Source organism: Nematolebias whitei, chromosome 16 (assembly GCF_014905685.2).
Source record: "Nematolebias whitei isolate Nwh7 chromosome 16, NemWhi1, whole genome shotgun sequence".
Classification (NCBI taxonomy): domain Eukaryota; kingdom Metazoa; phylum Chordata; class Actinopteri; order Cyprinodontiformes; family Rivulidae; genus Nematolebias; species Nematolebias whitei.
Window position 1 is genome coordinate 22,950,918 of NC_056513.1, and position 12,926 is coordinate 22,963,843.

Consider the following 12,926-nt stretch of genomic DNA (forward strand, 5'->3'; position numbering starts at 1 on the left):
GTTACTCTTCTGCATCCAAATTGTGTTTCATCTCATCTACATGCAAGACGGACAGTTTTGGCTCGATTTGAATCACAATTTTATTTTCTGTGCCATTACATCAAACAATATTTTTAGATTTCCTGAATAAAAAGGAGTGTTAAACAGATGGAAGGCGTCTGATTAGCTGTTTTTTTCTTTTTTTTTTTTTTACCTGGCACTTTAAATCAAACATCTTCACTTTGGTCTCTTCTGTCTAGATATTTCCAAGAACAATTGTTGTTCAAATTAATCTTTGTTGCACTAAACACTTGAGATTCTTTCAAATTTCACATTTTAAAACAAAGTTCAAAAACTAGTTAAATTAAAAAAAATAAAGAAAAATCTGAAGTTTAACTGTCTGCTTATTTTGACATCTTTATTTTTAAGCCTAGGACAAAATTTGACCAACATTTCAACACTAACATGTACAAACTTTTGTTAAAGATCTTAAGAAAATGTCACTATCCCTCACATCGTCAGTGAAACAAGGTCCCACACTTTAAAAACAGTAATGCACATTGTATAAAGTGCTGCTTATTAAATTTATGAGGCTAATAACGAGGAGGGATCAGGTTAAACTCCAGGATTTTACTTAAGACCTTTAACCCCTCGATAAGTTTTCATCTTTGTTAAATATTTTAATGCTGGGGTTATCAAAATGTTCAGCTTCAAGTCAAAATACCAAAAGCAAATTACTGATTAAAAGTAGAAAGACGCCAATTAAACCAGAGCATTGAGACAAAGCAGTCACACCCCTTAATGTATTATTTTTATCCATTTGACAAAAAAAAAAATAGCTTAAGCATTTATAAACTAAATTAGACATTTTAAAACCTGCCACTTTGTGTTACATTTCCCCACAGTGGAGCCCGTTACCATTTCAACACAGTAAATGTACCCAAAAGGCGACTTCTGTTGTATTTTCTGTGCATGTGTGTACAGCAAGGTCATCAGCGCTCCTCCACACCTGGCCAGCATCCACGTCTCACTGCTCTGACTTGCAGCAGATGAGGCAAAACAACTGGACAAATGCTACTTTCAGGGAAATCGACAGGGCTGGACTGAGGAGGTGGAGGAGGAACAGGACTTCTGTCCTCACTGAAGTTCCAATGCTTTCCTACAGCTGCTGCTAAAAGTTCTTGGGAAAGTGTGGCAGAGTACTCGTGAGCCAGGGCTTGCTCAGCAAGGATATCCAGGAGTGAATGTGCAGGAGCATTCACCGAAAGTCTGTCACTGTTGTCAGCTGACGAGGAAAAGGCATCGGACTCCATTTTCAACTGTGGCTGCTGATCAACACCACTGGAGAGGTGTGAAGCTTCAGCGAGGATCTCATCTGGTCCTGTGGAGACTTCAGTCAGTGCTGGAGCGCGCTGAAGATTGTTGCCACCGTCTGATGATGTGGAAGCATCAACAGTGGATGACTGCCTCTTCAAGCTCATGGCCTTATTTACCCTAAACACACAAAAACATTCACTTTAGTTTTAAATATGCTGCAAACAAAACTTTTCAGATGGATTTGTTGAACTCACGGTAATGTGGTAAAAAGGTCTAACAACTTCCTGCTCTCCCTCATCAGCACCCTGAATTAAAAAAAATAAATAAATAAAAAAGTTTCCACAGTTGCACATGTAGAAATGTTTTAAGATTGAAAGCTCAGGTTTTGCATACCTTAACTGCATCCATCCTTTTGGCCAAAGTGGTTTCACCTCATTGTCTAACAGAGTTTTAACACACTCTTCAATGTCTTGGTGCTTTTTGCCATCCTTTTTACATTTCTCCATTTTCTCCTTCAGTACACGATCCAGGCATTCCCTGCACAATGAAGCATAATTATATATTTTTTATTAACTTCTGGTTTAAGTGGTATCCATGTACCCAAGAAACCATTTAAAATACCTAATTTCCTGATTCCATTTAAACAACTTCTTCGGACCTCCTCTTCTAACACCTTTGTCCTCGGCAGTTTCCTCTTCAGTTGACCTGATGGAGACAAAGTTACAGATGAAGAAACTCGAGGCCTGTAAGGTCCATGTCTTTAGTTGTACCCTCCAAAATCCAACAGTGAAGTCAAATACAATATACATCTACAGTTTGCTTTAACTTGTAATGCAGATCTACAACTCCAGTTGGGACTTCTACACTTAAGATTGCATTTTTACAATATCAAAGTCTTTGTGAAATTATAAAATTTGTAGACTAAAGTTTGTGATGAAAGGGCAAGTTGGATAATTTACTTTTCTCCATCTGCCATCAGTGCTAATGAACTTACTTTGAAGTCTTGAGGTGTTCATGTGCTTGACAGTTTTCAAGAAAGCGTGCCACCTGCTCCGGCATCGATCTGTCAATTGCCTCCTTCAGTTCCTGAAGGGAACCTTCTAAATGAAGCGGCTCCTTTATAGAAATTAAAGAAACAAGTTATGAATGCATAAAGTATGAACATACTGTACAACCCAAGACCTTGATTGATTGATTTGAACCCCAAGCACACTCGCCTCATGCATGACCAACAGCTTCTTCACTCGTTTTAAAAGCGTGTCTTTGCTGCAAGGCATGAACGAGGACAGGTGTCTGTAGACTTTGGAGCGGAGCTGGCCGCTTTGCTCCTGACACTGCAACTCAATACTAGACCAAAACACGAACTTAATGCACTCCGTGTATAATGACGACCAAACCATCCACTGCTTTTTCTAGTCTCCTTCAGTAAGAGGTCATTCATGCTTTGTAGGGATGCACGATATTGGATTTTTGGCCGATATCCAATACTGATATTTTTGATATGCACTTCCCTTTGTCAGAACATAGCCCTCTTATTTAGGCTTATTTGCTATAAAAAATTGTGTAACAGCTGTAAGAGCTGGCAACACATTCAGTAACAGCCATATGCATAGCACTTTTAACTTATATTACTAATAATTTCACTGTATTCCGGTACAATGGTGAAGCTTATTCTGATATTAAATGAAAAGTGTTAAATGTTATTTATTAGCATTAGTCACCTGTGATGCCGTCTCACTTGTGGAGGCTTGTTCCAGGTTCCTAGCTGCAGTGTGGGATCCTCTGCACTCTTTGCAGGAAGGACAGCCTTTTTAAGTTCAAAGTTCTTGTCTATCCATTGTGCCGCAAGACTAATCATGCTAACGGGGCTAACACAACGTCCAAATGTCTGGTCAAACCCAAGTGCTATCAGCTATTAGCTTCTCAATGACGTCAGAATTGACGGCTTACAACTTGGGTAAGACTACGTCGGATAAATATCTGAATAGGGACGAAGTAGCGAGGCTCAACGTAGTCCGAAAATCTTCGGAATCAGACATCCTTGACAAAAAATAAAAAAACCTTCCACACCGCCGACATTTTGACTTCTTCCTTTCCGCCGTGATCAGATCAGGTAGGCGCGTGTGACGTCATCACGTTGCGCTGCAGGCATCCGTGTCACTGGGTTGTCATATTAAAGCAGAGTCTTTTATATCGGTGAGTTTTTTTATGGAATGGACGATGTCCGATATTTAACTTTAATGCCAATATCGGCCGATACCGATACCATGCCGATAATATCGTGCATCCCTAATGCTTGGTTCTATTTACTTTGGCCAATAAAATAGAGTTTAGCACATCCAGTGAAAATGGCATCGGATCCCATATAAAATACATTAAAATGGCAGTTTTAAGAATCCAGATTTTTTTGTAATAGGATAACTCACTCCAGCAGGATTGAGTTGATAACTGGATTAAAGAACTTGAGTTTCGACTCCCCTTCAGATGTCTTGGCAGCCTGAAACATTTGTTTAAACATACACCCAGCATTTGTCAGTCTTTCAGCACACACATTTACCTTGGGATTAACAAAATAAAATAAAAGCAAAGCACATCTCTTACCACCATGAGACTTCTTATGCTGTCTTCCAGAGCTGAGGGAAGTCCCTCGGGCAGGAGGGCGCACTGAGGTGGCAACGAACTGGGTTCAGCCAGCAGCTGGATTTGCTCCGGTTCCATCTTTGGCAGAAACGCGAGTTTTTGATTTAAAACTTTGGGTTTAGCATCAGACAAAATATTCAGCTGGGACTTATCCGCCCTGGTTTGGGTAAGCGGAGTCTCTATAGCCATTTGAGGGTGTGGTTTTGGAGACAAATTGTCACTGACGTCTAATAAAGAGTCCAAATCAATATCAAAATCCACAGTGTTGGCAGCCTGGATTAGAGCGTGATCGTTGGTGGAGCCGATTAAACTGAGAAGAGGGTCAGTTAGACCGGAGCCTCCAGCTGCAGCTGCCTCTGCAGGGAACACGGGTGCTGTGGTTGCATTTGCGTCTACTGCCATCCGATTGGCTATCTCCATCTTCTGCCGTTCCCTTTCCTTCTCTTTCTGAAACTTCTTCAGCATGCTGGTGACACTCAGTGTCTTTACAGCCTTTTTCTTCTTTTTGATAGTAATCTCATTGAGTCCAGTTTTATATAAAGTGCTGCAAGAGAAACGTGAGTGAAGTCAAATGTTTTAATACGCACGGCGTCTCCCGACTTTCACAGAAGTTGTTGGTTTTTGGTGGGCTCACCTCAACTTTTGATTAGCGCTCTTCACTTTTCCTCTTGCTTTACAAGACGCCTTTAGCTTCTGATTTTCACCGACGACTTGCAGCTTCTGAGAATTACCAAAGTTTAGAACTAAATATGGCATGAATTTTTTTTTTCAAGGGTATTAAATTGATGAAGTGGTGCTGAGAATTAAAACCTACTTTCTGAAATTGCAAAGTGACTTTATTAAAAATAAATTTGGCTCTCAAGTGACATTCCTTACCATTGTAGGCTCAGATGTTCCCTCTTCCGTTGAGAAGTCATCAGTGTCGGAGGCCTGACGGAACTGCAGCACACCTGAATTCACGTAGAATCCACCAAATTTTGTTGTGATCGAAGACGGCACAAACTCATCATACTGTAGAGTATGAACGTGATGATCAATTAGATAAAAGGGCAAACAAACATCGAGTGTTTTGCTTCAAAAGCAGCAAAAATATTAAAGAAATGAAGGTTGACTCAAGACTTTTGCACAATACTGTATATCAAACCAAGAAACTGTCAGGGGCAAGTTTGAACAACAAGATGGATCAATGCATCTTCACTAAATTTATATTCATGTTAGTTTAAAACTGAAGAACAAACAAAGTATGAAATTCAGCAGATCAGGAAAAACAACACAAAAGGCAACGGTGAATGAAATAAAGTGCTCATAGCCCCACAAAATAAAAATTACTGCTTTAACTTTCTTTAAATTTTTAAATATATTGAACAACATTCAGCCTTAAGATGAGTTTACATCAACTCACAGCTTCTGAGTTATCAATGAAAGAATCCTCTTCATCATAACCGTATCCAATATCAACCAAGTCCTGAATACGGTCCTTCTTTTGCTTGCCACCCTTTCATCACAAGATCCAAAATTAATATTTAAAAATGATTTTTTTTTTTTAAATAAAAGGTTGGAATGTAAGTATATATTGTTAACATATTCACATCAGGGCTACTTACATATTTTTCCTCCAACTTTCTTGCAATGGCAGCATCTTCTTCCTGTGGTCCAGATCTGCTCAGTGTTTTCTTCATCTAACAACATTTGACATTGAGCATTTAAAGCAAAGTGAAAAACGTCTTGTTTGCCAAGGATCACATGACATCAGCCTTTTGATGCCCACACACACAGACCATCACAGGATGACCACTATAATCAATATTCTGTAGGAGAACTGCTGAGTCATCAACAGCCCATTATGTTTAAATACTGTATTTATTTTAAGATCAGGATGAATAAAATGGACTTTTGTTAAATAACCTATGTTTTTTTTTTTACAAGTCAACCCAGAGTTACTTCAGTTGACTCAAGTCCAACTTTAACGTCGTCAAGGAAACGTGAAGGAGACAAGTTTCCCACCAGTGTCTTCCAGCCTCGTTAACCACAGGATGTGTGAGCCCACCTTGTTGTCAAGAAGCTGACAGTAGCTGAACTCCGGACAGCTCCGCTCGTCTGGCTCAGACAAGGTGAGGACGAGTCGCACTGTCCGCTCCGAACGGTCCTCTGTCCCCTGCGGGACACCTGTCCCCGAGGACAGCTTCTTTTGGACAGAAGCCGGTCCGTCAGTGAAGTGGGACGCATCGTAGCTCAAAGTGGTCAGCTGAACTCTCCGAGACTCTGCCATGGCAGCAGGACAGAACAGAACCCCCGAGTGGTTCCACAAGAACAGCGTGATTAACGAGAAGTGGACACAGGTGTGCGCGGGTCGCTGGTCACGTGCTCAGCGTCACGCCTCCAACAGATCCAGCAGGAAGTCTCACTGCTGAACTGTTGCGTTTCCTGTGAAAATGCACACTGAAGAAGAACTTGCTGAAAAACAGCTGAAATTAGATGAATGTAGCTAAAATGAAAGAACAAGCCTAACATAGCAGAAGAAAGCAGACACGTTTGCTTAATTTGGTTTAAATAAGCAGAAATGAGCACAAAAATAAGGAAATTAGCTTTCGAAAAAAGATGAAATTATCAAAAAATAAAATAGCTGAAAAGGCAGAGAGAAGCTTAGAGCTAAAAATGTTGAATTAGCGTAAAAAGCTACATTTAACATAAAACAGCTAAATAAGAGCTGAAACAGAAGAAAAAGCTGAAAGGAACATAACAAGCTGACATTAGCAACAAGAAGCTGAAAGTAGCAGAAATGACCCCCCAAAATTGAATTTATCTGAAAACAGTTTAAATTTGTTAAAACATTTTAAAAAAGTTAGCTGAAAAGGTAGAACAAGCTGAAATTAGCAGACGAAATCAGAAATAACACCTTTGCCCAATTAGGCTGAAAGAAGCAGAAATTGGCATAAAAAGTGGAAATTATCAGAAAAAAGCTTAAATTAGGACCAAAAAAAGAAACTGCTGAAAAGTAGCGAAAAAGGCAGAAAGAAGCTTCAACCAGAAAGAAGCAGAAAGAGCTGAAACGAGCTAAAAAGAAGTTGAATTAGCTTAAAAAGCTAAGTTTAGCATACAACAGTTAAATAATAGATGAAACAACAAAAAAAGCTGAAACTAGTAGAAGAAAGCTGAAAGGAACACAACAAGCTGAAATTAGCAGAAATAATTTAATTAGCCAGAAATTACCACACACACACAAAAAGGACTTTATCTGAAAACAGCTGAAATTAGCTAAAACATGTTAAAAAATTGAAAAGGTAGAACAAGCTGAAATTTGCAGAAGAAATCAGGAAGAACACATCTTGGCCCAGTTAAGCTAAAAGAAGCAGAAATGAGCACAAAACAGTGGAAATTATCTGACAAAAGCTTAAATTAGCACAAAAATAAAAACAGATGAAAAGTAGATAAAAGCAGAAAATTACCAGAAGTGGAGAGAGTACATTTTTTTCTGAATTAGGCTGAAAAAAGTTTAAACGAGTGCTAAAAATGAAGACTCAGCTGAAAAGGCTTAAAGTAGCATAAAACAGCTAAATAGCTGAAATAAATGAAACTAGCAAAAATAAGCTGAAAGGAGCATAACAAGCTGAAATGAGCAAAAACAAGTTAGAAGAAGCACAAACGTTGTAGTTAGCAGAAATAATTTGTAAGGAGCACAAAACAGCTAAAAAAAAACTAACAATTGAAATTAGCTGAAAGTGACAAAATGTCTAAATTTGCAGAAGGAAACTGAACCAGAACAAAATATGAAAGGAGTAAATGAGCTCAGTTCATTTTCTATTAGAAAAAGTGTCAGAAAATGCTAAATATTTCAAAAAGCTAAAGTTGCATCAATACCAAAAGTTATAGCAAGACTGTCCTGAAAGAGCTGAACATTTTGATATTTGTTGAAATAGCACAAACACTGTTGAATGAGAAAACTGCTGAAAAATGGATGGAAGAAAAATGCATCGCCGGTGCCCAAGTCCAGCAATCAGTGTGTGTGGGGCGGGGTACACCCTGGACAGGGCGCAAGTCCATCACAGGCCCTGCTCATAACAGAAAGGCAGAGTGAGCTGCAGTACACATTAATCACCGCCAGAGGGTGCTGAAGCTCAATTTAAAACAAAAATCCAAGAGAAACGTTTAAAGTTGTTGGACCAAACATAAAGGTTAGATGAGTCTAACTGCAGACAACATATAAAAATGCTTCTCATCATGATGAAATGTGCTCAACCAGTTAACAAACATACAAAATTTTGGTGAATAAAAAAAAATAATAAAAAAAATAAAAACAAGCTTTTCTCAGCTCATATGGTAACAAAATCAGTAATTTAAACTTTTAGTTCTGTTCAAGTTTAGAAAATGCAGGATGTCTGTATGTCTGATGTTAAGTCAAAACTTTTTTGTTTGTTAAAGCGAGAGTTTAACCAAATAGGGGGGAATGATCAAATCTGCAAAAACTATTGCAGAAAGCAGGACATTGACTTTGGCAAATACAAAAATAAGATAATTGCAATCTGTCACCATAGATTCAGTGTTAATCTATTACAAAACACCCACTCCATACCTATTTCCCTCTACATCCTTGATCTGCATAACACACACACCATTTTGTAATTATAAATGAATTTCAAGGTATGAAGCTTTTAATGCAAATAATATGGCTCCCCCCCCTCCTTCCTCACCAGCAGGAGTGTGTTGGTGCGAGCACGAGCATGGAAGGGATCAGGTTGCAGACAAGCTTTGTTTAACCGTCCTTCCCTTTCAAACGAGTTAATGGGATGGAAGTTAATCACCCCCCCAAAACTACATCTGTAAGGTTGAACAGAAGTGCTGAATTAAAGGAAGAGGAGGGGGGAAATGGGAACGAGGGGAGGCGTCAATAAAAGTGCAGGACACAATGAACTAAATACACCAGAGCAGGACAAAGACAGACAGATGGAGACGGCAGGGGTGTCATGGGTCTGTGTGTGTATGTGTGTGTGTGTGTGTGTGTGTGGGGGGGGGGGGGGGGGGGGGGGGGGGTGATCTGGTTGGAGACAGAGACCCCATCAGTGGAGGATCAGAGCAGGGAAATTGGAGGACAATGTTGGAAGAGTGGTGTGGGGGATAATTTAAAGCGATTGGGGAGGCGTTGTCCCAGAGGTGCATAATTTACTCATTCATTAACTCGACCGAGCAAGAGCCAATATTAATTAACTCGATCCTTGTGCCTTTCGCCCTGCGAAACGTGTGCGTTGTTGTCAAATAGCCACAACATTCTGGCAAGTGAAGGCTTAAAACCATCAGGCCTGGCAGGCCGGAGGGTGGCAGGAGTCTTTTTACATTATAACACCAAAAAATTGACAATTATTTATAGAGTTTTGTCTCGTTTCTTATTGTTTTTTGTTCATTTCGCAACTTTACATTTTGTTGTTCTGTATTTTAAATGAAAATATTGAACTCTTCACATAAGTTTATTAAAAAAAAAGTTCCTTAATCCATCACATTATTGTCTCATAAACAAATTGTCATCTCCTTACAATAAAAATTTGACATTTCTATTTATTGACTAAATTGCTTGTGCTAATAACATTTAATACGTTTGATTTGATTAAAATATGAAAACTTTAACTTCACCAGTGATATAGATTTTTTTTTATTTAAACAACCTCTTTACAGAACGGTTTGTTGTCAGGCTTTAATGTTTGTATTTTTGTTCATTTTGTGAAGAAATCACGTCTCTCTTGTAAATGAGTCCTCGAGGCTCAATGGGATTGACCTGTCTAGATAAAGGTTGAATGAAAAGGGAAATGCACCCTAACCACATTTAAATATTACAGAAGGTATACAATATTTTTTCCACTCTGTACCTGTAATGTTTAACTGTTTTGTGATTTTCTTAACTTACATTGTATTTTATGTTTTATTGATGTATGTTTCTTTTACTTATATTTTATTTTTAATGCATTGATACTGTTTTTAAGACTGTTGCTATATGTGTATATAGCCCAGGACATCCTTGTAAAAGAGATTGATGATCTCAATGGATTTCTTCCTGGTAAAATAAAGGTTTAATAAAAAATAATATTTTTTCCACTCATTTTTTTTTAATTTATTTTTACTGTTAAACACCAACTTTCTTTCAGCTGTGTCCTTTGGGTTTGAGAGACAAAGTTGATTCTTAGCCTTTTAATTTGTGTTTTCATTATTTAGACGCATTTTTACACACGAAATAAACAAATACATAAATACAAAACTATTTTAATTAATTCTTAAAACAAAGAGGGAGTTTATTAATTAAAACGAGACAAAGCCCCAGAGCCATAACTGAGACGGTTCCTTCTTTATCACGTCTTCTTCTCATTTCGTCCACTAGGGGGCGCTCCTCCACCGACCCTGCCTCTCCTGTCAGGCTCTGCTAACTTTAATTAAGGTTTAAATTGGCTGAATTTAATGAACGTTGCCTAATTAGGCAGGATAACAGCTTTAATTGATAAGTAATTATTTGCCACAAATTGTTATTAATTCTCCAGCTCTGTCATGTAGTGTTCTAACTCTAAACCCTCCTTTATCACCCACCACCACCACCACCACCAATCCTTCCCAGCAGCATTTTTCCCCCCCTATTTATGTAAACAAGCCGGAGTAAACAATTAGGCATATGTTACAAAGGGATATTCTAGAGGGTGTCTTCAGGCTGTGCTTGGTGGACCAGTGGTTTAAGTGAATGATTTGCTTTCACAACGATTTTTAGAGCTCTAATTGTTATAACGTTCTTGTCCTTCCACCAGAACTTATAAAAGCCAACAAAACGGAAGTTTCTAAACTAAAAAGTAGAATTTTAGAGCTGATCTAAAACTGCATGAGTAATGTATTTTGGGATGAATATTTACCAGCTTCTGTGATTATTGTATCACTTTAGTCAGATTTTGGATTTTGTTTTTCTCCTTCACAGCTATATCATATACAATTGTAGCAAATACTATAATATTACATCTGTTCCAAACATCTGTCGGCTTGAGTGCCTTTTGGACATGAGCAAGCGTTTTGAGCACAATTATGTCAAATGATGACAAAAATGTTTAAATTCAATTCAGTTTATTTCTATAGCGCCAAGTCACAACAGAAGTTGTCTCATGACACTGAACAGAACCTTTCACCTACATAACAAAGCCATAACGTCATCTATCTAAGGAAACCAGCAGATTGCATTGACTCTTCACTTTGACCCAGTCTCCCATCCTGAGCAAGCACACTGGCGACAGTGGAAAGGAAAAACTCCCATTTGAACAGGAAGAAACCTCCAGGAGAACCAGGTTCAGGACAAGCTGGGGTTTCACAGGAAGGAGAAACGAACACAGAATGGCAGGTCCAGGTGTACTTTCTATAGGAGGAAAGACAAAATAAAAAGTTTAAGAATATCAGGAGATGTAGAAAACCCTAAAAGTTGTATAGTTACGGTAAACGGGCCTTTTGAAATGTTATAAAAAACAATATTACAAATAGTGAATTTGAGTCAAGTGTTTTATTTATAATACAACTCGTCATGTGCCTGCAGTGATTTTTTTTTTTTTTTAAATATGGAAACATCAAATAGAGCGACATTAACATTTTGTCAGGGTGACCAGTTTAGGACTACAAACCTGTAAGAATTTATGCGGTGACTAATAGAGTGCATTGGAATTATCATAAAATGCATTTTGCAATTTTGCATTCAAGATCGAAGACTTTTTGTTCCTTTTTCCTTTTTCCTGCAGTGGTGAGTAAAATAAATTAAACAGTTTGGAAGAAGCAGACAGGGAATTAAGGAAACACTACTGAGACCGTCAGAAGTAATGTGTGTATACATTTCTTCAACAAGTACAGCAAGATATGAAAAGTATGATGAAACATGATAATCAGACCATTGGCAATGCATTCAAAATCAATAAATTACTGCTGTCATGAAGTTTATCTGCGCTGGGTTTCAACTGTCACCTGAAATCAATTGTATGTTATTTATTGATAAGATTTATGGGGTAGATCAAATAAATTTGCACACTGAATAAGGAAGCTGCCACTGGCAATCATTGCCATTTTATATTATTTTATATCATATTGTATTGTAATGTATTGGATCTCATTGTATCATATACTGCAATAATACATTACTGTATAATAAAATATTGATTTGTATCATATCAATTAATCATATTGTATAATATTGTACTCTAATGCATCATATACTTTGTTGCATTCTATCATACTGTATTGCATCCTATGATATTGAATTGTATCTTGTCATATCATATAATAATTTTATATAATATTGTATGATATTGTTTTATATTATATGTTACAATGTAGGATATTGTATTGCATCATATGACACTGCATTATTTGCATCATATTGGATGATACTATATCAATAGGGCTGAATGGCAGCACAATGATTAGAACTGTCGCCTCTCAGAAAGATGTTTGCATCATCACTGCATTATGACCTTTTTGTATGGAGTTTGCGTGTTCTCCCAGTGCACGTGTGGGTTTTCTGCAGGTACTCCAGTGTCTTCCCACAGACCAAAAACATACATGTTGGCTTAATTGGCAACTCAAAATTGTCCCTATGTGTGGGTGAGAGTGTGAATTTGTCTCGTTTGTCTCTTTGTGGCCCTGTGATGGACTGGAGACCTGTCCAGAGTGTACCCCACCTCTCACACAGGAACTGCTGGAAGCACTGGTTCCCTTTGACCCAGAAAGGAGAAGTGGGTAAAGAAGATGAATGGATGTATTATACTGTATCATGCTGTATGACATAATCCATCCATCCATCCATTATCTTTACCCGCTTCTTCCATTTTGGGTCACGGGGGTCACCGGTGCCCATGTCCGGCAATCACTGTGCAGGGGGTGGGGTACACCCTGGACGAGTCGCAAGTCCATCACAGGGACACATAGAGACAAACGAGACAAACAACCATTCACTCTCTCACTCACACCTAGGGACAATTTAGAGTTACCAATCA

At 38.2% G+C, this 12,926-nt stretch overlaps 1 protein-coding gene across 1 annotated transcript; it reads right to left on the reverse strand.

Annotated features, from left to right (window-relative positions):
• Positions 1 to 901: 901 nt before the first annotated feature.
• On the reverse strand, positions 902 to 6,224 carry ubn1 (ubinuclein 1). Its single transcript, XM_037690369.1, has 13 exons — positions 5,984 to 6,224; positions 5,541 to 5,615; positions 5,339 to 5,431; positions 4,813 to 4,947; positions 4,571 to 4,656; positions 3,898 to 4,480; positions 3,723 to 3,793; positions 2,514 to 2,643; positions 2,291 to 2,412; positions 1,918 to 2,001; positions 1,690 to 1,833; positions 1,551 to 1,601; positions 902 to 1,473 (listed from the first exon to the last, which is right to left on the reverse strand). Exons 1-13 carry the CDS (start codon positions 6,203 to 6,205, stop codon positions 972 to 974), a joined length of 2,298 nt encoding a protein of 765 aa, XP_037546297.1. The 5' UTR covers positions 6,206 to 6,224; the 3' UTR covers positions 902 to 971.
• Between the last annotated feature and the right edge of the window lie 6,702 nt (positions 6,225 to 12,926).